We start from the raw sequence: 26,762 nt of genomic DNA on the forward strand, positions 1-26,762 counted from the left end.
TTACCAGATGTGTCTCAGCTACACATGTGATGTTACCAGGTGTGTCTCAGCTACACATGTTGTGATGTTACCAGGTGTGTCTCAGCTCCACATGTTGTGATGTTACCAGGTGTGTCTCAGCTTCGTGTGTGATGTTACCAGGTGTCTCTCAGCTTCATGTTTTGTGATGTTACCAGGTGTGCCTCAGCTTCACCGGTGCAGTATGTGGCCCGATGCTCGGCATGTTCATCCTGGGTGCGTTCTTCCCGTGGGCCAACTGGATTGTAAGTTGAGTCATCATAACTGTACACAGACTTTATATGATCTGTACATATGTACCAAGTCAGACTGATGACGGTTGTTGCATTAACAATGTGTTAACAATCAGATTTTATAATCTAAACGATTGATATACACGATGGTTCAGAGAGTTTTAATCATGGTGGTTGTGCTGTTCTTATTTCTGTCATCTGGACTTCAATTTGGGAGTGGTGTATTCTACCCCATGTATAGTGTAATAAAGCACACTTTCGCAGTGAAATATTATAGTTAAAGTAGGAGGACGCTTAAACTATACATGGTGGTAAGGCAAGCTGTATTTCTTTCCAAGATGAACAATTGTATACTTACTGACAATAAATCTAAGGCAGAAAACAAAAAGAAATGCTACGGTGTGTCGGTGATCTAAATTGACAATTCTCGTTCATGGCTAACTGTTCTATTGACGAGTCTGCCAACTGCGTTAAGGCGCACGTTACCAGAAAAAACAACAACAAAGAAATGATAAACAGTTTGATGACGGTTTATGTTCGGGCTAAATATCTTATCTCAGTTATTTTGATTACATCTGTGCTTAACGTAAACTATATGGGGCAATAGGAACGTCGAATTTGTACTACCAACGTAGGTTTAGATCCATATGAAGCTGACTAGTCACGCGACATTCAAAGGATTCACTGTGGGAATGTAAACATTGCGAACGATGCCGTGTCGCTGTTTAATTGTGAATCGAACTGAGACATTATGTCCGTCGAAAAATATATACGTAATGTTTCCACCAATGGTGTTATCCTAGTGAAGACACTTCAAACCAAGAAACGGGGTGCTACGTGTAGTTTACTGTAGGAGACTGTACGAGGCGATGACAACTGACATGCATCGTGACGTCGGTAACGTTGTGACGTAATGTAAAAGTGTTTGATTACGAGGGGGCAGACGAGAATGGTGTAGTGGCGCCAATACATTGTGACGTAATGCTAGATGTGTACATTGTCGTCCGATAAAGCACTGTCGGCGCCAACCCGTGAAGGTCTGGGTTAGAATTGGCCTTCAGTAACCCATGCTTGTCGTAAGAGGCGACTAACGGGATCGGGTCAGGCTCGCTGACTTGGTTGACAAATGATTGTTCCCAATTGCGCAGATCGATGCTCATGCTGTTGATCACTGGATCTTCTGGTCCAGACTCGATTATTTACAGGCCGCCGCCCTATAGCTGGAATATTGCTGAGTTCGGCGTTAAACTAAACTCACTCACTCACTCTAACGCCGTGATCAAGCAAGTTCTTCATAGTTAGTTGGGAAGAAGACGTATAAACGGCCAAAAGCTCCTCAGGACAAAAGTCCCTCGGGGAGTGAGAAAATGTGATGATTGTTTACTCGGATAGTTTGCAGAACAAACATTTCTCCAAGCCAAACTTTCACCGAATCATCTTAGAATGTTGCATATGGTGTATTATGTTCTACAGGGAGGAGTGGTCGGCGGTGTTCCTGTTTACGGTGTATTATGTTCTACAGGGAGCAGTGGTCGACGGTGTTCCTGTTTACGGTGTATTATGTTCTACAGGGAGCAGTGGTCGGCGGTGTTCCTGTTTACGGTGTGTTATGTTCTACAGGGAGCAGTGGTCGACGGTGTTCCTGTTTACGGTGTATTGTGTTCTACAGGGAGCAGTGGTCGACGGTGTTCCTGTTTACGGTGTGTTATGTTCTACAGGGAGCAGTGGTCGACGGTGTTCCTGTTTACGGTGTATTGTGTTCTACAGGGAGCAGTGGTCGACGGTGTTCCTGTTTACGGTGTGTTATGTTCTACAGGGAGCGGTGGTCGACGGTGTTCCTGTTTACGGTGTGTTATGTTCTACAGGGGAGCGGTGGTCGACGGTGTTCCTGTTTACGGTGTGTTATGTTCTACAGGGAGCGGTGGTCGACGGTGTTCCTGTTTACGGTGTGTTATGTTCTACAGGGAGCAGTGGTCGGCGGTGTTCCTGTTTACGGTGTGTTATGTTCTACAGGGAGCAGTGGTCGGCGGTGTTCCTGTTTACGGTGTGTTATGTTCTACAGGGAGCAGTGGTCGGCGGTGTTCCTGTTTACGGTGTGTTATGTTCTACAGGAGCAGTGGTCGGCGGTGTTCCTGTTTACGGTTATTATTATGTTATACAGGGAGCGGTGGTCGGCGGTGTTCCTGTTTACGGTAATGTTATGTCTCTACGAAGGGAGCAGTGGTCGACGGTGTTCCTGTTTACGGTGTATTGTTCTCTACAGGGAGCAGTGGTCGCGTTTACGGTGTGTTATGTTCTACAGGAGGCGGTGGTCGACGGTGTTCCTGTTTACGGTGTGTTATGTTCTACAGGAGCGGTGGTCGACGGTGTTCCTGTTTACGGTGTGTTATGTTCTACAGGGAGCAGTGGTCGGCGGTGTTCCTGTTTACGGTGTATTATGTTCTACAGGAGCAGTGGTCGGCGGTGTTCCTGTTTACGGTGTATTATGTTCTACAGGGAGCAGTGGTCGGCGGTGTTCCTGTTTACGGTGTGTTATGTTCTACAGGGAGCAGTGGTCGGCGGTGTTCCTGTTTACGGTGTGTTATGTTCTACAGGGAGCAGTGGTCGGCGGTGTTCCTGTTTACGGTGTATTATGTTATACAGGGAGCAGTGGTCGGCGGTGTTCCTGTTTACGGTGTGTTATGTTCTACAGGGAGCAGTGGTCGACGGTGTTCCTGTTTACAGTGTATTGTGTTCTACAGGGAGCGGTGGTCGACGGTGTTCCTGTTTACGGTGTATTATGTTCTACAGGGAGCAGTGGTCGGCGGTGTTCCTGTTTACGGTGTGTTATGTTCTACAGGGAGCAGTGGTCGACGGTGTTCCTGTTTACGGTGTATTATGTTCTACAGGGAGCAGTGGTCGGCGGTGTTCCTGTTTACGGTGTGTTATGTTCTACAGGGAGCAGTGGTCGATGGTGTTCCTGTTTACGGTGTATTGTGTTCTACAGGGAGCAGTGGTCGACGGTGTTCATGTTTACGGTGTATTATGTTCTACAGGGAGCAGTGGTCGGCGGTGTTCCTGTTTACGGTGTATTGTGTTCTACAGGGAGCGGTGGTCGACGGTGTTCCTGTTTACGGTGTATTATGTTCTACAGGGAGCAGTGGTCGGCGGTGTTCCTGTTTACGGTGTATTATGTTCTACAGGGAGCAGTGGTCGGCGGTGTGCTGGGATTGGTGTTCCCTCTCTGGATCTCTATAGGAGCTTACACCGTTGTAGGAACACCGTCTAGCCTTGAGTACCCCACGCACAACTGCAGCGTCCCCAACAGCACCATATCCATGGCGACAACAACGTCCTCAAACCTAACAACAGCTCAAGCTCCTGTCGAATAGTGAGTATGCTGAGATAGTGCAAGTAGTGAAACTGCGCGGAAAAATGTAAAGGACAGAGGACATGACACGAGAGAGTCTTCTTGACGCCCATTGATGATGTGTGATTATGAGAACGGCCACTCTGGAAAGTGTTTCATCGTCAACTGTGTGCCAGAGATGACAACACTCTACCCTCAACAGAATTTTTTAAAATTCTTTTTTATTTTTCTTACCATTTTTACAGTTGCACAGGGGCTCCAACATGCAGGGTAGAGACCAAGGGATAAAGTGAAGTTTGGTGATACAGAGCATGTAGATATAACAATACAAAATAAATCAGTCGATGAACAGGTGACATGCCGACCACAATTTGTATAAAGCGTCGATTCTGGAGCTTAACATAGCCGCATATTTAGTTAAATTGCAATACTGGGTAAACCTTTTCAACATGATTGTAATGTAGGCATATTTCCGGATGTTTTACAATTAAAAATAATTGCTTTGAAATGGATGAGGATCACATTAATTGGGTCGTTATGTTTACAACGGAATCCAAGAGGAATTTGTTGTCTTGTAAATTTCAAACTTAAATCAAGTTTATCATTTAGCCAATCTTGGAGTTTCTGCTGTTTAGGTAACATTGTTACAATCATACAAGAGGCGGGGTGTTGTTTCTATAGAATTTGAGCAATAGCTACATTGGTTATGGTCAATATATTTCATTCTAACAAGTCTATTATTCATTGACAAAATATGATGAAGCAGTTTGTATTGAAACCACTGGAGATCTGTGTCTGTTGTACAACGAAAGGGAATATGGTTATATTTGTGCCAAGTTTCTATATCATCTGCAATTTCATTTTCTACTATAACGTTCCATTTAATACAGTGTTGATTACGATTTGTTTTTGCTTCCACTTAGGCCCTGTAATAAACTTGACAACCCGTTTTTTTTGTCTTTTCAGAAGGGTGAAGATATATGGTTATATTGGGTTTACTCTGTTCTTGATGTTTTCTAAATTGATGGCTTTGCTTTCAAAGAAGGCTTTAACTAATGACTCTGCAATAATCTAGAAAGTTAGGTTTTAGATATTATATTTTTTTGTAATTTTTCATGGGATAGAAATTTGCCAGCGTTATTAAGAAGGTCATTTATAACTAGTATACCTTTTTCCTTCCAATTTGTATACAAAATCGTTTTTCTAGCGATTATAACGTTGTGATTATACCAAATTACTTGGGAGGTAATGTTTAGTTCCGAGTTTCTTTCCTCATGTCTAGAATATAGGTCCCACCAAGCATTTAGTAAGTCACGGTAGAATTTGTTGCGAACCAATGGCGTGGAACCGTTTCTTAGATTTGGACAATTATATTAAAAAATATTTGCAAATCCAAGTTTGGGTACATTTTCTGCAAATAGGCTGCTGCCTTTAGAGTACTTCATGTAGAAACGTCTTATAACCGACACTTTTTGAGTCTGCATCACCTCCTTTATATTTGGTGCGTTCAGACCTCCATCATTAACATTATATATAAGTTGATCACGTTTAACTTTATCGGGTTTGTTTCTCCATATAAATTTCAAACATTTTCGTTGAAAGTCATCTATTACTTTGTCCTGAGGATTTGGGATGGAAGCGAGGAGATGTTTCATTTTTTTGAATGATTAACGAATTAAGTACATGATTTCTCCCCAAAGGAGTGAGATTTCTTACAGACCAAATTGAAATGAGGGTTTTGTACTGTCTCAATATATCATTATAGTTACGATCAACCATTTCATCGAGATCTAAACCAAATCTTATTCCGAGTAATTCAAAATTACTTTGATCCCAATATAGATTCAAGTTTCGACAGAGCTTTATTCTTGAGCGCTTTTCAGATCCAGTCCATAAAATTCTAGTTTTATCTATATTTACTTTTAATCTTGTAAAACGGAAAGTGGATCTCCTTGAAAACAGCCTCTATAGACGTTGAAGCTTGAAGAAACAAAACCATTAACTAGTACACTTGAAGTTATATGTTCATAAAATACACATACCCAGCTTTTGATGGAATCTCCAAAATTGAAAAAGGTGAGTGTCTTTTCAACGAAAGACCAATCTACTGTGTCAAAGGCTTTTCAAAATCTACAAGAAGTAAAAGTCCAGGAATCGGGTATGTATAAGTGTACTCAATCAAGTCATACATTTCCTAATAGTATCACATATGTATCTTCTAGACATGAAGCCCTTTTGATCTTCACTTATCAAAGTGTCAAAAACAGACTTGATTCATTTTGAGATAGCCATAGAGGCAACTTAATAATATACTGACAGTAGTGTTATCAGGCATCAGTTTTTAATGTGCTGTTTAGGTTTATCTCCCGTGGGAATACAAGTAATAAGTCCTTGCTTTTGAGTAACTGATAGTTCTCAATTTCTGTATCCATAGTTTAAAGAACGTAGACGGTATTGTCCTAGATCATGCCAGAAGAACCTAATGAATTCAGCAGTAAACCCATCTTATCATTCTTAAGACATTTGAGAGCAGTTAAGATTTCATCTTGCTAAGTTCACCTTCGAGGCTGGATGATACGTTGTGACTAAGTTTCGAAATTTTACAATTAGTCAGCAGGTCGTCAAGATTTATATAAGAAGCATCATGATTACTATAGAACAGTTTTACTTCACTATGGATATCATCCTGGTTGGTTAGAAGTTTTCCATTTGCATCTTCAATTCTTTAAAATGATTTATTAAGAAAGTTTCTAGATTCTAAATATAAAAGAAAGAAGTTGATCCTTGAGTTTTAGCTCTGTATATTTCTTCTAGTTCCTGCTGTAATTGTTTAACTTCAATAATCAGATCTGCCTTTACTGTGGCATCGTTTGTTTCATCTAGCTTAACTTCTGTTTCATTGGGTTTATCTGTAAGTTGTGTTTCTTTCTTAATTTTTTCATATTTCAGAAAAGAAGAGTACTTTATGGTTTCTCCTCTTATCATCAGTAAAATAGTTGCAAATAGAAGTTGGTCATTGATACTATATTCGTTTGTCCCAACTTTGTACTGCTGAACTGTTTGGGACATAATGCCCTTAATGTTCATTACATATGATTGGTCCTTTAACAAAAAATTGTTTAATTTCCAAAACTCTTTTCCACATGATGGGTCTGATAGTGTTGGTCTGATAGTGTCCTCTATACCATGTTTCAGTACTGGTATCTCTGCCCTGTACACAGTGTCCTATCTTTGGTATTCAACCATTGGTGCTACCACAGCGGTTGTAGTTGGTCTACTAGTCAGCGCCATGACAGGTAATATACCTCTAATTTTGTTTGTCAGTATCATGACAGGTAATGTACCTCTAATTTTGTTTGTCAGTGTCATGACTGGTGATGTACCTCTAAGGTTGTTTGTCAGTACCATGACAGGTAATGTACCTCTATGGTTATCTGTCAGTGCCATGACAGGTAATGTACCTCTTATTGTTGTTGTCAGTGTCATGACAGGTAATGTACCTCAAAGGTTGTTTGTCAGCGTCATGACAGGTGATGTACCTCTAAGGTTGTTTGTCAGTGTCATGACAGGTAATGTACCTCTAAGGTTGTTTGTCAGCGTCATGACAGGTGATGTACGTCGAAGGTAGTTTGTCAGTAATATGACTATATGTCTGAATGAACCAAGACTGTTTTTCCATGGGCACAGAGCAGAAATAAAGTCGAACATAATATACTGAGTCAAAAAAAAAACTTCACAAAATGGAATTTGAAAAATAATGAATAATTTTTTTCTGATGATACATTTATGTATCCGAAATGGGATCCCTATCATTCGACTCTAGAAAAACGTTAGCAAAACCCACTCAAACCCATCCATTCGTCATGCAAATGACGTTAGTGCCATATCAGGTTTTGCACGTGCAGTCGATCACGTGATCTTCGCATCGAAGTTTTCTTCATATGCACGTGTTTGCATTGGCCTCAAGAAATGAAAAAACACTTTTAAACCACAGTTCTAACGGTGCTTGAAATGCCACGATTGTCAAATGTGCAACGTGAACGTGCCGTTGGCATGTTGCAAGCGGGAAGATCAGTTATTGACGTCGCAAGAGCGATGGGATGCAGCCGTCGTACTGTGTATGACTTGCGAGGTCGTCTACAAAAAAAACTGGCCCCACTTCTGATCGCCAGAAGACTGTCAAATCGTCCTACGTCACATACGTGACAGATTTCTGCCGGCTACACGAACCAGGGCTGAGATGTTTAGAGGTCGACTGTCCTCACAGACCATTCGAAATCTGTTGCAGGCTGCCAATCTCCATTCTCGACGTCCATATCGTGGGCCAATATTGACGCCGTTTCATCAACGTCAATGTCTGCTGTGGGCCCAACGTCACCTCCGATGGACCCAGAGAGACTGGAATCGAGTCGTCTTTAGCGATGAATCCAGGTTTACCCTCAGATTCGCGGACGGCAGGCATAGAGTCTCGAGACGACGTCGTGAACGGTATGCCCAATGTTGTGTACAGGAAGTCGACAGATTTGGGGGCGGAAGTTGCATGGTGTGGGGTGCTTTCTGTGGGAACAACCGTTCCCGACTTCTGGTCATCCGTTGAAATCTCACAGCTGCTGCTTACCGCGACCAGGTGCTCGCCCCTGTACTCGTTCCTTTCATGGCGGCTCATGGCCCAGGTCTACAGTTCCAGCATGATAATGCTCGGCCGCATACCGTGATGTTGACACGAAATTTCCTTCAAAACGCTGGAACCTACGTCATGGACTGGCCATCGAGGTCCCCTGACCTTAATCCAATAGAGCACGTCTGGGATGCACTTGGCAGAAGGCTTCGTGGTCTTAGGAACCAACCTCAGAATTTGCAGGAACTTGGCTCTGCCTTGGAAGAGCAATGGCGCAGAATCCCCAACCACGTGTTCACAAGCATCAGGCAGTCGATGAGGAGACGGTGTTTGGCAGTGGTGAATGCGCGGGGCGGCCATACACGATATTGAACTGAGAAATTTCGCATTTTTATTCTTGTGACTTGACATTCTGTATACCCATGTTTTGGAACAGCGGTGTAGCCTAATGGAACTGATTATGGCATTGTTAGTGTATCGAGTACATCACACAGATCTCAGCAATGAAATGATAACAATTTAACCATCTTACCATCTCTTGTTCTTTTATAGTGCCCTGAAGAAAGAATGTGAAGTTTCTTTTTTGACTCAGTATATAAACACATAATGAAACATTACCGCTATGTATTCGAGGAAACCTTACTCCGATGGCCCAGCTTCTGATCATGTCGCGTCATCTGCTCGAATAATCAGAGCGCCCTCTAGGAAAAGCTAACAATTTGGAGTAGCGTCCCTTGAAAAAAAAATTCGGCTATGCCACCCGATGTTGTGCCAACGTTGGAACAACGTCTGAATTCCGAGCGCGACGACGACAAACATTGCCAAAGTTGGGTCAACGCCAGAATGCTACCTGGAGCGTCTTTAGGCTTGCAAGTGTTAGCCAGATGAAAAGCACTTTCACATCGGAAACACCATTTTAATTTTTAGATTTGCTGTAAAAAACATAGACATCTGAAGCACTACTTCCCTTCAAACAATCAGAACCTCTGTTTAGTTCCTAGCAATCCTTCGCTGTTAACTCCATAGAATTTGCGATAGCAAGTGCACGATCAAGAGTCAGGTGATTTTATGCAAGTACGAAGGTCGATCAAAAAGTATGTAGCCTAACTTTATTCTCGATGTCCAGTGTAACACTTTAACAAGCGATCGTAATTTCAAATTGCTTTTTTATGAACTTGACTATGACTTCTATCCCAAACACACAAAATAGTTCTTGCATATTTTGTTTCCTGAAGTTTTTGATGCATTTATTGTAGGTTTTGCATTTTTTGAGGGTACCAAGATATAAGGTCAAAGAAAATGGGGATCGTGACACTGGAACATAGCAAAACCAAATTGCTTGAGCTTGACAGATAATATGTACAAAAATAAATATTAAAAAATAACTGCTTTTGTATCGTTTTCTTGGTGCTTCTACATACTTTTTGATCGCCCCTCGTAATTTCCCTTGAATTGAAGTAGATTTTAATCCAAGCACTAACTGATCTCTCTTCAAACTGACAATTCAGGGTAAGTCCTCTCAAAACCACAGAATATTGCGAAATAGTCTCACCCTCAGCTTGCATTCTCTTGTGATATCTGTATTTCTCAGCTATCACGAGCAGGGCTGTCGTGAAATGATTCTATAATACAGTTACCAGTTGATCAAGAGTCTGATCTTGTGGTCTTGTTGGCGCGGTCAACAATTTAAGCACTGCGTAAGGCTTACTTCCAATCATGGACAAAACTCCTGGCATTTGACGAGCAACAAGAACTTCTTTAGCATTGAAGAATAATTGCACTCTTACAGCATATGATGCCCAATCTTCGATGTTTTCATAAAAAAATCCCAACTTCACCAATGACGCCCGCCATATTAAAAAATCACTGAACAGTTGACTACATTTATTAATGTCAAACTTTAACTTACACTGTTGACAACAAAGTATCCATTAGCAAATGTACTTAGCACTTCCAATACATAGTTTTATCCTCGTCGCCACTATTGTGCACTTGACTTCTTACTAGTATTTCAATAAGCACAGGAAAGATACTAAGAGTTGGTTCATTCCTTTAACCGCTGAGTTACAGAAGTGAAGTTCATTGCACGTGACGTAATTATGTGACGTCATAACATAGTGTGCTCATTCGCGCATATGCATTAACACTACCCACCCAACACTCACACTACCCTTCCTATACCACTGAATGATCTGGTTCATTGATAGGCCCATTACTTTCAGGCATGAACCGTGTTGGTGATGTTGAACCAAGGTTTCTGGTTCCGTTCCTGTACCGCCGCTGTCTCCCCTATGTCAGAACCCCCCCGCCACGGTACCATGGAGGGCACACACCAAGAGGTTGGTAATAAAACACGGATTGTGTCAATAACAGAAACAGGGACTTCCTATAGACCTGTCTATGCATGTTTGTCCACATATGCCTGTTCAGGAGCGAATTCTAAGTCGATGTGTACGCATCACCACTGGGACCAGCACCGTGGTCTGTACTAATACTTAAGAAATACAGTTCCCTCTACACCCACATAAAGTGTAATGAAGCACACTTTCGCCTGAACTATAACAACTTTTAAGCACTCGGACGCTAAACTAAACGTTGTAATAGTTTCTGAGATGCTAAATTTAATACTTAACAACGATAAAACTAAGGCAAAAACAAACAAAAAAAGCGACGGTGTCGGTGACATAAATGAACAATCCTCATTCAGAGCTAACTGACGTGGTGAGTAGTATATAGGATAGCAGTACGATATTTCTCTCCTCTACAGCCATATTTTTGGGAGAACTACTGCCTCAGTTCAAGTAAAAAATATGGGTGAATGATGGTGGACCATCATTAGACGTCTGTACAAATTATAAGTGAAAAAGTATTAGAGACAAGATGTTGTTTGAAGTATAATGAAAAAAGTGAATCAGAAAGAAAAATGTATGTATCAGGACATAGCAGAGCAGTGGCCTAAAGATGTTGTCGAAGCGGTAAATGATTTTCGAGTATCAGATATTGAGAAAATAGTCAGCAATAGCAGGAGAAACGATATGTATATTTGGTTGGAGTGAGTGAGAAGGTAAAAGAACCAGAGTTTGGGTTAAAAAACGGAAGGGTTATTTGGGTGAATAAAAGTCTGGAGAGAGTGTTAGAAGAGAATTCTCACTATGCTGTAACATTAGAGTTTGCAAGAGACAATTAAGTGCGTTGTAAGAGACGAAGGCGATTCAAAAACTGGTTTTGAAGTTTGTGTTGAACAAGCTAGAACATTCCGGAATGGCAAAGGCAGACTAATAACTTACTATTGATGCTTTCTACCTAACACCATAAGACCATCAGATTATAATTTTGAGTGAGGTATGACTTGTAATTCCTCTCGCATGAATCATTGGCTTGGCCCGTCTTTGACTTCGGTCGTACGGACAAATGCCTTATCTCAACAACAGAGGCCGAGTCGCCTCGTCAGAGTATCAAGTGGTCATATAGTAGGCTTTGGTGGCCGTTCGTTTTCACTAGCTCATCTAGTGACGACAGCAGGAACTGGAAACTGTCTATGAATTTCAGACTGTCTAGCGAGAACAAGTACATTTTTCCATGTTGTTCGTGATGCATTTTATGTTGACGTTGATTTTTAAGATGGCTTGCATGATGAGGTGAGAATCGTATCCATGAAGTTTGTGCAACACCACGGGGATGGGTATGATTTGGGGATGGATTTTCTGTAACGGCCGTTGACATGACAGTGATCTCTCACTGAATCGTCGTTAAGTGGTTGTTCACACACTTGGCAATGAGCATCGTTCTTATGAGCTCGCCAGTTGTCCGGGTTCATGCGCATGGGGATGATTCTATATAAATTTGATGATTTTTCATGCGCATGGGGATGATTCTATATAAATATGATGATTTGGTTTCTTTATGTTGCAAGTAAGTGAGAAACTTTTCGGCTGCGTCTGGACCTCGGTAGATCATGGGAGGATTTGTTTTCCCACCATATCTGACCACCACGTAACAGAACCTGCAAGCCTCGTGGTTTTTTTGCGTTTTGTAAGCGAAACTTTGTTCGGCTGTGGTAGGCGTGTCATGTTCGATATTTTTTGTGATGGCCTCGAAATTGGCATAAATCACGAAGGGTACGGGCATTTGTTTCTTGTGGTTAAAATGTTGTCGTCTTCCTTGGGCATGTTGATTCTAATCGCTGTCTGACCCATGCAGTCCTCTCTGTGTGACGCACTTGTAACGGTGCAGGCATCGTTCACAAAAGTGCTTCTTTTCGTCTATTTTTTATCCACCTGTAGTGAAATTTATTGTCTTTTTCTATCAGGAATAAACTGAGCCTGCTCACATCTTTTTCAGCGTTATGATGGTTTCACTACCTTCATGTCCGAACACGCTGAAGGCCAAATCGTCTTGTTTTTCGTCCAACTTAAACCCGTCGTCTGCTTGATAGCTGGAAGGTCTGTTCAAATTAATTGTGACTGGAAACAAAGCAGATCTAATCGATATCCTAAAACAATCGTCACCTTTTTTTTTATGTTGACGATGGCCTGTTTTTTTCTTGAAGTAAAGTGTCAAGTCTAGGTATCAGTCGCCTTTGAGTGGCACATAGTTTGCTATGTCCAAATAAAAGGTGTTGATGCTGCCCACTGCCTACCCGGGACCCATGTGCGATGAACTGACGTGGCTCCTGAAGAACTGTATGCATGCTGTTGTACCCATTCTGACCCACATCATCAACTCATCTCTGTCTGAGGCACATGTTCCTGTGTCTCTCAAGCAGGCAGTTATCACTACACTGCTGAAAAAAACGAATCTCGACCCTGAAATTTTTAAACATTATCAGCCAGTGTCAAATCAAAGCTTTGTCTCCAAGCATTTCCAACGTGTGGTAGCACACAGACTGAAATAACACATCACTGTCCACGAATGTTGGAGCCTTTGCACTCTGCATACCATACACACCATAGTACGAAAACTGCCTTGGTGAGAATGCTGAATGACCTTAGGTATCAGAATAGGTATCAATGGGACTGCTCTATAGCGGATTCGTTCATATCAGAAAGATACCAACGTGTCGTAATCGGTGACCATCATCTGACCCCAAGCAGCTTGTCTATGGAGTTCTGCGAGGATCTCTTTCTTAGGCCCCTTGCTATTCACAGTTGACACCTGCCCCCTTAGGAGACATAGCCAGACATTACAGTCTTTCCTTCCACATTTACGCTGATGTCACACAGTTGAATCTGTCCTTCAAGCCAACTTGTCACCTGTCATCCACTAGAGCGTTTGCGCCAACTGGGAGCTGTGAACAGGCAATGGAACATTGGATGAAAACACACTGGCTGAAGCTAAATGGAGAGAAAACAGAAGTTCTCATTATTACCTCAGAGTGGGTTTATGAACATGTTCCTCTACCAGACCTCCACATTGACGGTCATATCATTGTCCCTAGACCTAAGGCAAGAAACCTTGGTGTTAATTTTCACTCTCACCTATCTCTGGATGCTCATATTAAGTCAGTATGCAGCAAGTCTTTCTACCACTCACGAAACAACTCGCAAATCCGGCGCTACCTTGATGAGAGGACAACCTCCTCATTGATCCATGGGTATATTTAATCTTTGATGGACTACTGCAACTGCCGACGCTATTGCCTGTCTCAATCCTCAATAAGAAAGCTTCAACGCGTACAGAATTTTGCTCCTAGACATGTCTGCTGATCACAGAAATACTCTCACATAACTCCTGTTCTGCAGAGATTACTATGGCTTCCCATATCAGACAGAATCCAATACAAACTCAACCTTCTTGTTTTCAAGTGCCTCAATAACCTAGCTCCAACGTATCTATATGACCTGATCACCAGATATCAGCCCAACCGGTCTTCTTGTTGTCCCACACTTTAGGTCCCATACCAGGTTTGGGAATCGATCATTTCAGGTGGCAGGACCCACTATCTGGAATCAACTTCTACTTGAGTTAAGGACAATTAACAACCTGATCTAAACTAAAGACATACCTTTTTAAGAAAACATACAGAGTCTAACTTTTCATTTTTGCGTTGTTTGGGGCCCACCACATCAGCAGTACTGTTGGACTGGAATCTGTGCTATATAACGTTTTTGTGATGACGATGATGATGATGATGAGAACTTTGTCGTAATTGTTGAACGTGAGTTTGTATTCTAGCCGGTCGCCCAGCGCTGCTTGATGACATGGCATGTGCCCCTCGGGCAACTCAAAGTCGAGCGGAATGCAAACCGGTTTCCGTACACTTCAGCTACGGCTTTTCTGTTGACATTATGGATTTGCGTTCGGCTTGATCGAAAGTATGCCCGACACGCAACCTAGTCGAATTACAATAACAATATCTCAAATACCTTGACATACCATATTTTTCCATTCGCTCGAGCGTCTGCGTAAGTGAAAAACACGTCTCTGTCTTCGATGTTGATCACCTCGTTGCTGCTGATTTTAATCATCGTTTTGTTGACTATGGCTCGACCCAGGTCGTCCATGAGTTATCTTTTATTGTACCAAAGTGATGTGAAAAGCCAGTCGAGCCGTCCCGGGGACAATGACGTCGTTCTTGCCTAGCCTGGGAAATCGAACCAGCAGCATTTAGTGTTAATGGATTGTGCTCGGATTGTCAGTGATCGTCACGGTTTGACAAACAGCTTTGACTCCGAGCGGTTCTCTCAATCTTCGGAACGGATCTAGTTTTATTCCATACAACATTGCTATAGACATATAATTTTTATCAGTTTAATATGTAAAGAATAAATAATGGCCGAAGGCATCAAAATGAACGATTTATGAAACCCATTTCTTGATGATGATGCTGCTGAAAAAGATGCAGACATTTCGTTCATGGGCCACATCACAAGCAATGAACTTTTAGAGATAGCCGTGAAAAGCGATCCGGGGGTTCATCTCATGAACTTCTGCACGAGAAAATGTCTCACTCTGTCGACTCTGGTCGGAAAACAGCAATGAACCTCATTATGATGGCGGCGGCCAAGCTTAATAAACAAAGGAAAACGGCGTCTTTCACATCTTAATTTGATAATACCATACAAGTATACAAGAATACCGCATCACACGGGCAACATGTTACCTCCAACAAACCAATGCGTCTTTGCTTTTTGACATACATGATTACGAACTATGTTATTTTTATTCAAATTTTGCAATAAAATTACACACCATAATAGATAATACATAGTTTATCTCGTAAACGTTCCCTCGGAAGATCTAGTACTTTTGAATGGGTTGGCATTAAATTGGACCGATCAACACACACACCAACATTGCTATATTTTCATAAGACCGGGGTCGAGACCATTAACAAGCCTTTATGGGGTTTGTGTTATTGAAACGGAGTCCATTCAACTCTCGACTACTTACTTGTACGAAAATATAAACGTTATCAGCGTTAAGTACAGCAATGAAACCATGGATGGATTTTATTTGCGACAAATAAGCGACATCAAACACCAACTCGAAAAGGGGATTGCACTCAACAGAGTACCACAGAGCAGTGAATACTGTCGTGGGTATACACACGGCGCTCATAGCAACCAGCAAGGGACTCGGAGCAGCCAGGGTCGGTTTATTGTCAACTATCATAGCTCACCTGTCGTCCTCGCGTTAGAAATAGCAGCCATGGTATCTGGAATAGTGCTTACATTCATTTCACGCCGGCTGCAAAGTAAGCCATTAAAGCACGCCGAGATTAGGGTTTTAGCCGAGGTGAAGTTAAATGCTATCGAGGATCATATCTCCACAGCCCTCTCCGACAGTAAGATAACCGAGGAAGAGTTTAGGATTGGGTTGTCCGAACTCGCAAAATACCACAGGATGAAACAAGAGATTTAAGACGACTGACATCAGCGAAGAGGAGAAAGAAAAGCTCATAGAACAGGGCAGACAACAAGCCCGTGGAGCATTCCTTACCAAAACCAAAGATATCAGAGGAGATTGGCGCTCGATGTCAATTTGGATTCGTGATACAAACACACAACGAAACACTTACCATACACCTGGTTCGGTCAAGGCGAGCGAGACAGCAGGCCGTGTATTACCTCAAAGACGGAACAGGCAGGGGGATTGCTCGTCGCTGATTGGAGACCGAGGGAGAGAGAGAGAGAGTCTTTATTTCCTCCAGTAGTTACCGAAGATTGCAAACAAAAACATCATATTATTACAACATTATTAACAATTGGATGTTTAGAGATATATGTACAGAAATTTATGACATGAAGAGAATCATTCTGTATAACAGTTCACAAGGTGAGGTTTCAGGTCATATACATACAAAGAAAAGCGTAACAGTATGGTTTCCCATAGTGTTGAATCTATAGAGTTATAAAAAGTCGTTTTCGTCTGAAGAGAAATGACAACATATCTTGTTCACCTTGCATTTCAAATATTACGTAAGTTTCAACATCAAGTTTATCAATTAAGTATGCAACGAAATCATTTCGTTGTTGTATTGGTTTTCACAGTGAAGAAGCATGTGGAAATCATAGTCAAATGTTTGTGTATTACAAAGAGCACACTCTTTTGAGATTTTACCTCTTGATAATATTTTGACACAAAATTGCAAGGAACATTTATAATTAGGGTGTTTATATGCCAGTTGCCAGAAAGTATGATAAGTGAGTGTTGTATGAGTTGTTGCGTAAAATGACATGTTTGAACGATAGAGAGTTTGTGATCGCCATAATTGTTCTTCATAACTATGTACAGTAGCATTTACAATTCTTCTCCATACCCGTTTTGAGGAAATATGCCTTCAGCAATATAATTGTCAACAAATGTAGTTAGATTATACTTTTCAGATATTGATAAAAGATCATCACAGATGTTGTTAGATTTTACTGAAGTTGTAATAGCAACTGCTAACGAGCTTGACACGGAACGACTGCCTGACGGTAGGGTATGTCCACACTCGCTAACAAGCGTTGTCGCCGGTGTCCTCCCATTTGTGAGAACTCCCAGTTGTGAGACACATTAATTAATGGTTCAGTGCACATAGGTGGTGTTTCCACATCCCCACAATGAAAGTGGGATCATCCCAGTTGTTGAAGAGTACCCACAGGAGGCATAGTTCATTGATGAGTTGATTAATGAAATAGATTATCAAAGATTTTATTTACAAAGAAGAAATATTATATTTATTCAGAAGAATATATAATTATGATAAAACATTTTTATTGACTATTATGAAGTTTGAAAGTCATTTTGGCTTAAACATATTTTATTATCACTTATGAAAATGAATTGGGATTGGTGAACAAGCTTTACTGCTTATGTTAAACACCGCCCCATGCAACACAAAATACAAAATGAAATGGATGATGTGACGTCATCGATATTGACTGTTGCATAAATATATTTAAACTACGGAAGAAAAAAAAATATATACAGATTACATCAAATACAACTATTCTCTAAGTAGTTATAATTAGAGAGTTACGGTTGTGTGTGTCTAGCAAGCTATTGTGGGAATATAAATCAATCATGGGAAGGTTGTTGAGTTTATTTTAAGTATTTTCCTGAGAAAACTTGAAGCGTTGTGTCTTGATGATGTAATCGTGGACGAATTCAACTATCTTCTGCTGGTTTACACAAGCTAAGTAAATTCTTGTTTCCGTTCAAAATGGTATCCCAGGTTATAACGGTAGTGTAACATACATATTAATTCTTATCAAGTGAGAAATTTTCTGCTGGTTTACACGTGTAGTGTAGGGCGTTTTCACTCTGATGTCCACAAGAACAACATGCACTGTCTATTAAATGTCTGTTCTACTTATCGACGTTTAGGTCGCTACATCCGAGCCTGAGGCGGCAGTGAACGATTTGGCAAAACGAGTGCCATAATTAAGGTCAAAGTAAATCTTGTTTTCGGTTTTGTAATTAGGTTTTTAAATTCTGTGAGACTACATGACTCTTGCTAGGGCGTTCCATAAATTTATTGTGTCGGGTAAAAAGGATTTGGCATAAGAGGCAGTTCGACTGTAAATTCCTTGTATTTCAGAGTTATTTTTTAAACTATAGCTTGTAGTTTCGGAGACGGAGTAAATCTGAGTAGGTAAATTAATTTCTCTTTAAAATGATCATGAAGTTACCTACACAAAGTGTTTAATTTTTAAGGACATTTACCGGAGTATGTTAATCAATTTATCTATAACGTTTCATTAAGTTACCTCCAAAAGATTCAGTTACATAGCAAATCAGTAATTAGCTAGGGTTAATCCATTCTATCAGACAGGGAGTATGTCGTGTTTTCTTTGTTAATTACCTACTCCACTGTCTCATAACTGGGAGTCTCACAATTGGGAGTTCTCACAAATGGGAGTAGACCTGGTCGCCTATACATGGGATCGTCAGCCTTTCGCTTGAACGACCCTCGCCTTAATGAAAACGTCATTCATGACAGTTTGCATGTACCTACGGTATACCTTATATTTTCATGTGAACAATATCCTATCTCTAATACTTTTCCACTTATATTTTTTACAGACGTCGAATGGTGGTCTCTCATCATTCACCTATATTTATTTACTTGGACAGGGCAGTAGTTCGCAAAAATATGGCTGTAGGGGAGAGTGATTTCGTACCGCTATCCTCTGTACTACTCGCTGTTCTGTTGACGAGTCTGCCAACTACTTTAAGGCGCACTTTACAAGTAAAACAAATGATGAACAGTTTGATAACGGTTTACGCTCGGGTTTAAACATCTTCTATAATGGTTTTAATTACACCTGTGATTAACGTAAGCCCTATCGGGCAATATGAACGCCACATTGTCCTACCAACATAAGTTTAAAATCAGTACATCCAGATTACGCTGACTTGTCACGCAACTTTCCACGGATGTGAGAATGAGAACACTGCGAATGTGGCCATGTCTTTGTTTAATTGGGAGTCGAACTTAGACATAAAATACATCGAAAAAATATAAACGTAATGTTTCCACCAGTGATGTTAGCCGAGTGAATCAACTGTAAACCATGAAACGGGGTGTTTGAAGTAGTTTACTGTAGGAAGCTGTACGAGGCGATGACAACTGACATGCATCGTGACGTCGGTTACCAAGGATACGTTCGATTACGAGTGGACAGACTGAAATGGCGCACTGACGCCAATACATTGTGACGTAATGCAAAAAGTGTTCATTATCGCCTGATAAGTACTGTGGACGCCTAAAGGTTGATCTTTCACCGAAGCATCTCAGAATACCTGATACGCCTGTCTACAGGAAGCTGTTATGTTAGGATGGCTCCACTACCAGTTGTACATTACTTGACGTGCATGTTTAGTGTGCTGCTTTACACAGCACTCAGCAATAGTCCAGCTGGCAGGGATCATAATCGAGTGTATTCGCACCAATCCAGTGATTGACATCAAGAGCACCAATCTACTCAATGCCATGACATGTATCATCCAGTGTTCATGTATACATTGGTTTGAAGATAAGGCAGACGCGACCACTACAGAATGTTAATACCGCCGTTCATCCACGCCGTTTCAGTAATGGTCAGATTTTTTTATTCATTATTATTACCTACAGTGTACTGCGTTGACCTCTGTTTCGTAGATGACCTGTGATGTCACTGGGATACTGACTTATTAGACTCACCGAGGTGTGAGTGAGTGAGTGAGTGAGGTTTTATGCCGCTTTTTGCAATATTCTAGCAATATCACGGTGTCACGGGGCACACGCGGTCGATATTAACGGACTTCACACATTGTATCCATGTGGGGAATCGACCCCGGGCCTTCATCATAACGAGCGGACGCTTTAACCACTAGGTTACCCCACCGCATCAGACTCACTGAACCGCGTTGTCAGTGTTGAAGCATGCCTTACAGATTAACACTTCTTCCGACTGTTTTCGTTACCAAAGGGAAATATTTCAGTGAAACGGCCATCTGTATTATTTTCCTCCACACAGTGATGTAACGGAGTTTATGCAACTCCCTCCCCCCCCCAACCGATCTGATAAAATATTAGTCATTTGATAATATTGGTATTATTAAAGTTGTATATTTAGCTAAATATTCTGAAACTGCCATGATTTCATCATCATTAAGAATTCTTTGACGACCTGTTTGTAGGATCTGGCCCTGATGACAAGGAGAAGACCCCAGCTTCAGGATATGTGAGCCGTACACGATGTTGCTGATGCTGCATACTGTAGTCACTGCAGACCACGATAGTGGGCGGAGTAACTCTATCATAGCAAAGGCTAACCCTATCTTAACCCTCAGCCGTTTGAGGCAGCCACATTCCATGTAAGGTCAAGGTCATTCGTACAACCCGTGTAATGTGTCACATGACATATTTGACGGGTGTACGGATGGTACACCCTGGCAAATCCGCCTACATGGTTTCCTATGCATGGCTATTAATCAATCAGAATTCAACAAATGTATCTGAAGGGTAATAAAGTCCCTTACACCCTTTCAAAACACTGTGTAACTAATAATGTTATTATATAGGAGTTATGATCAGCGTAAAGACCACCTGGACCGGTAGGTTCTTATCGTGATTGTATCATGGCGAGCCAACCTGGTCTGATTTGGTTGGTTGGTTTCTTGTTAACGCCGCACTCAGCAATATTCTAGCTATATGTCTGCGGTCTGCAAATAATATCGAGTCTGGAACAGACAATCCAGTGATCAACAGCATCAGCATCGATCTACGCAAATGGGATACGATGATATGTGTCATTACCTTTTTCTTACCTTTTTATTGGTGTCGATTTTTCATATTTTCTCACCTATGAAACTGTTACGAAACTATCGCTAACTTCCACCACACTGTGACCTACCCTCTTTGCTTGTCTGCGACTAATGTGATATGAAGGTAAACGAATGCAAAAGATATGTATATGATTGATCTGAAGGAATAACAAACAACAAAACACATTCAAACTACTGTAATATAAATCCAACCTCGGCAAGAAGCTCAAACATACTTCATCGAAAAAAATTCTTTGTATTTGCGAACATGTGACATATACTTGGTTGCGTGTGTCACAAGTCAACATTTCAAGCTTCATTAAAACACTGGAATATCACGTTCATGTCATGGTTAATACATTCTGTGAGCCGGCGGATAATTTATGGTTGCATCTGTAATCTTCATACGTAATACATATTCATAACTTCTGCGGTAGGGAAATCGATAATATGCAAAAGGATTCTACACGGAAGAAAATGTGATATTGTGACAAGAAGTATACGATTGCATCACTGAATGTCAAGTAGGACACCGGGTATTCACGGGCAGGGTGAAATGCCCTGTTGTACCAGCAACACCAACCACACCTGAGTGTTTCGTTGAAGGCGATATTGAATGAAGTCGTGGAAACTACATGAGACGTTACTCACTCACAGCAGGCGGACATCCAGCTTATATAATTATATAATGGCACATGTAGGCCAAAGATATTGTTTTAGACAAAATTCAATCCTTAGATCTCGCATTGATATCAGGAGGAAATTAATGTATTTCAGAGAAAAGCCTGATTTAACTAAAAAATAACCTGGTGGAAAACCCCATAGACAGCAAGCAATGCTGGATTTATTTCGATTAGATCGATATCAGGAGGACCTATTTATAACCTTTAACTGGACTCTGACATTTTATACCTCACTCAGCTATCACTTAGCTATTAGCTTTAGTTTCTCAGACACTATTAATCAAAAAGGAAGGAGGGTTTATTGGAAACTCAATGCTTCTTTACTCTTACATCCTGAATATGCTGATTTAGTCAGATCAATCTTTAGAGGGACAACTGAAGAATACCCAGATACTGAATCTGACGATGAGAATGTGAATGACTCAGATATCAAATTTACGGTAGATAACAGCTTATTCTTAGAAACATTTCTGATGAATGTCTGAGGTAAATCAATATCTTTTTCATCTTATCTGAAAATGAAGACATAGTATAAAACTAATGAATTGGAAACTAAAATAAGAGACTGTCAAGGTACTATATGAGGAGATTTTCAAAACGCAGATGAAGGCTTACTATCTGAACTTTCCAAATTTAAATCAGAACTACAGCAATTTACGGGAGAAGAGATAAGAGGAATTCAGCTCCAGAAACAGAATTGTATGGTATGAAGAAGGGGACAAACCAACACAATATTTCTGTCACTTAGAAAATAGGAATTATGTCAGCAAATCAATTAATAAGATTTTATAAAAATATATATCTTCTGATCTTGATATTCTTCTGAACTATGAGAATGATGCCCATTTAGATAATACGATTTGGAATAAGGAAGGATATTTTGGCTGTATTCAAACATGTAAAAGGATCGCTGAATACATTCTATCAATATAACATTTATCTACAATAATCAGGACATAAAATAATGCACTGGTTAAAAGGGTCTCTCTCAGATCATCATATAACACACAGTGAAACATAATAAGTAATTGATCTCTCAACATCATTATTATAATTAAAACATTAACTATGTTCTAGTAAACTATTTTCATAGTGGCCAGTTGTACTCTAATCGGAGCAACACCACATCGAAACTTTGACAAAGCCGATCTATACTGTCTTGGCATATGATGGACAATATAATTTTTCTGTAATAAAAATCACACTTAAAATGCGCCCCATGAACAAGCTGAATGGCCCTGTGATGCACAGCATTTACCGCTTGTACAACGTAAGCGCACAGATAGCCGCACCATAGCTTTATACAGACCAAACAATCACAGAAACCTTGTGGATGTTAAAATTACACGGGCATATGGTGGCTTGTGGAGAGTCGGGCCGATTTTATTGTTGTTGAAGAGTTTCTTGAGTAATGCCTTGTGTCCTTTTGTAGTGTGTTGGGTACTTCTTTGTTGCTTGTACGTTGTCTGGGCTTGGAGGATGGTGTCGGTCAGGCTGTTGGAGTGGACTGTGTCCATGATGACCCTTGGCCTTGCCGTAGTCTGCTGGGGTTGGGGTGATGGTTTTGTCAGGTTCTAGGCTGTGAAGGGATTTCTTTTCCTGATGGGTAAGGTTGTGTTTCTAGGGTCTGTCGTTAGTAAGGATGCTGGCTATCTGGTGTCGGATGAAGTTGACGTTGCTTCCGGGGACCAGTTGTTGCAGAAATTATGGTCAGTGCGAAAGAAAAAGAGACGTATCTCCCAAAGTTTTGGTTAGCCCCATACAATATATCTATACAGCGGTGACGGCTAGCGTTAAATAGACAGACAGACAGACAGACATATTTATTTGTATATGTGGCCCTGAGGTCAATAGTACATGTGTACAATAATAGCAGTGCATTTATGCGCAACCTGTAAATACGCGAGTTATAGTAACATCAATAAATCCATAAACACCCATTCACAATTTACATTTTTTCTCTCAACATAAGTATGTGGTACAACACAAGGGCTAGCTTAAACAACAAGTCAATGTTTTCTGTGCGAAGTAGCATACAGAATTGATGTCGCGACGGTTGGTTATAGAAAAAATAAGGCAAATATGTTTCTCTTATTTCTAAATATTTCGGGCATACAAGTAATACATGGTACTCATCTTCTTGCGATAAATTGCAGAATGGACATTGATATCTATTGCATTTGAAGTTTTGGCAAATCGCGCCGCTTGGACTTTGAAGTTGTAAGCGTAACATCTAAATTTAGTAAGCGTACGCTTAAGTGGTGGTGATTTAATCTTTGAAAGGTAAATTTCTGTATTAATACAATATTTATATCCTGAAAAAAAAGTTGACACAGGTTGATGACGTTATTTCATTATACCAGTCCTGCTGATAACTGTCTTTGCATCTCTGCTTGAATAATTTGATGAAATATTGTGTATTACTTACATTTTGGGCGATCCATACATTTCCAAAGCCATGACTAAAAAGAATAGTTCTAACGAATGAAACCCAATTAATATCTCCGGTATCATCTAGTGTTTTAAGCATTTCATAACTACATCTTGAATATCGTGAAATTGGTTGTCTCATCAATCTTAGCCAATATGAAATAACCCGACATCGGGCGTTAATAAACAGTGGAAAACGTCCACATTCAGCTAAAATAACCTTGTTCGCAGTTCTGTAGCCAACACGCAACAAGAACTTACAGAACTTTAGTGTACCTTTTCAATATTCTTGTTTATGTTAATGCCCCATATTTCAGAGCCGTACAACAAAATTGGTTGAATTTTTCCATCAAACAGTTTAAATGATGCATGGATCGGTAATTCTTTATATTTGCATATGAATTTCTTTATGACATGTAGGGCTCGTTCAGCTTGCATAGATAATGTTTCACAGGCTCTGGAGAATATATTTCTACACGAAAATATAATGCCTAAATATTTGTAATATGACACCACCTCCAATTTTTGGCCATTAAGGAACCACTTTTAGAGATTTTACCCCCATTTTTAAAAAAACATTACTTTAGTTTTACTAATATTTATCTGAAGACCCCATTTCAAACAATATTCATTTAGAGTATCTATCTTGCATTGTAACTGGACAACAGAATCGGCAAGAATCACGACATCATCTGCAAATAGCATTATTGCAAGATCTCTGATGTGTTCGTTAATAAATACACCTCTCGTATCATTTAATAACATTTCCTTAACAAGTTCTTCAACATATAACAGGAAAAGTACAGGTGATAGAATGCAACTTTGCCTCACTCCGGCATATGTATCAAATATATCACTCATTTGAAATTTACTGGTTCTAACAGATGCTCTCACATTGGTGTACATATTACGTAAAAGACGTTGGAGTTTGCCATGTATACCTGACTGTAGAAGTACATATAACAGTTTTGACCTATTAACAGAATCAAACGCTTTTTGAATTCTACGAAAAGACCATAAAACTTCCCCTTTCTTCCCGCAGATATTTATGGATAATACTGTTGAGAGTAAATATATGGTCCGTAGTTGAATACTCTTCTCGAAATCCCGCTTGGCACTCAGATAAAAGTTCACGAGTTGAAATCCAAGCCTTAATGCGATTATCTAATATAGTGGTAAATATTTTTGTTTAGTGTATTCAATAATGCAATACCTCTATAATTGTTTGGATCACCCCTTTCACCCGATTTATGCAGAGGTACAATCAATCCTACATTCCAGGAATCTGGAAAAAAACGCCGCTGTCTAGATCTCGATTAAAACAGACTATTCATAAAAGGAAGCAATAAAAAATACATTCTTTAAAAACTTCAACTTGAATACCATCTACCCTGGGTGATTTTCCACATTTCAGACTTTTTACTGCACACAATATCTCGTTATCAGTTATACGATTACCAAGGTATTCATCAGAAGTAATAACAACTCCTCACAGTCATTAAAGTTGTGATTACTTATATAGCTAAGAACATGTTCCCCAAAGGAATTATCAATGTTATTCATTATCTCCAGCGAGCAGATTTTTGAAATAGTTAAACCATTCGTCAACTGATATATTTTCAGATATATTTTCCCTACAAAAACATTATTTCTTTATAGATTTCCAGAAATGTCGACAGTCTTGTTTCTTTGCAGCATGAACAATTTCTGGTTTAAAATGCCTTTTTCATAATCCTGATTTCTTTCTATCACAAAGTGTTTTTAAAATACTTCTTTGCCCCTTAGATAATGTTTACAATGTGGAAAGTGAGTTATTTGATTTTCTGAATCTATTTAGTAAAACATACTTGTTCTTTTAGCCTGTTCGCATTCACGGTCGAACCACCTGGGCTGTACACGTTATTGCTGTGGAGCGAGCGCGTGAGGCAATGAGTGTGCACGTGTTCTCGTGGGTCAGTGTGTTTGTTCCCTGGGTGCATGCATGGGAATCATATATAATCATATGCTCTCAGAAATGTTACCTTGCCGCGTGGATGTTGTTCTCAATTTTCATTAGTGAGTTGGCTATTAAGATTGAACAAGAGTACAACTTCCCCAGATATCACACAACTGTTTCTTCTATTATTTACTGACGACATTATTCTTATCTCAGATGGTATTTGAAGGTCTACAAAAGCGTACCAATGCATTGGAACGGCTTTGCATAGAGTACGGGTTAGATATTAATTTCGACAAAACTAAAGGTAATGGTTTTTTAGAAAGGTTGAACTTAAGGGTAGTTAGGTAGGGTCACTACATTATTATGTGACCTTTATTGATTCAATCTGATTGGATTATTCAAACTCGTGCCCTTTTAATAATTTAAATCTTCACTTCACTGTCACTGCTTGCTCCAACATAAGACGCTGTATCCTGTGTTGGGGTCAATTCGCTCTATAAAAATCACCACATGTCAGTTAAATCTTTATATCAATCAATCAGTTTATATACCTTTAAATGCTATATTGTTAATGTTTGTGTGTAAATATAAGATGTAGTTATGTAAAATATCAACTGTACATGTATGTCAGTGTACAAGTTAGATGCAACCAGTCACTTAGCTAAATTATAACCCAATAATGCTTTAGTGTATAATATAAAATATAAAAATATCCAAATAAGTCATCTAGTTCATTAAAGTGTTGGCAGTTTCT

At 40.1% G+C, this 26,762-nt stretch overlaps 1 protein-coding gene across 1 annotated transcript in view; it reads left to right on the forward strand.

The window, feature by feature from the left end:
* Positions 1–10,520, forward strand: part of LOC124272393 (sodium-coupled monocarboxylate transporter 1-like) — a gene marked incomplete at its 3' end in the record, with an annotated part of 30,159 nt that extends 19,639 nt beyond the window's left edge. Inside the window, exons 11-14 of the mRNA XM_046707560.1 lie at positions 177–263; positions 3,434–3,621; positions 6,796–6,896; positions 10,441–10,520. Of these exons, the coding sequence (XP_046563516.1) occupies positions 177–263; positions 3,434–3,621; positions 6,796–6,896; positions 10,441–10,520 (456 nt within the window). The remainder of the gene's footprint in view (positions 1–176; positions 264–3,433; positions 3,622–6,795; positions 6,897–10,440) is intronic.
* Between the last annotated feature and the right edge of the window lie 16,242 nt (positions 10,521–26,762).

Source organism: Haliotis rubra, unplaced genomic scaffold, assembly GCF_003918875.1.
Source record: "Haliotis rubra isolate DU_JTF1 unplaced genomic scaffold, ASM391887v1 Scf1699, whole genome shotgun sequence".
NCBI classification, from domain to species: Eukaryota; Metazoa; Mollusca; class Gastropoda; order Lepetellida; family Haliotidae; genus Haliotis; species Haliotis rubra.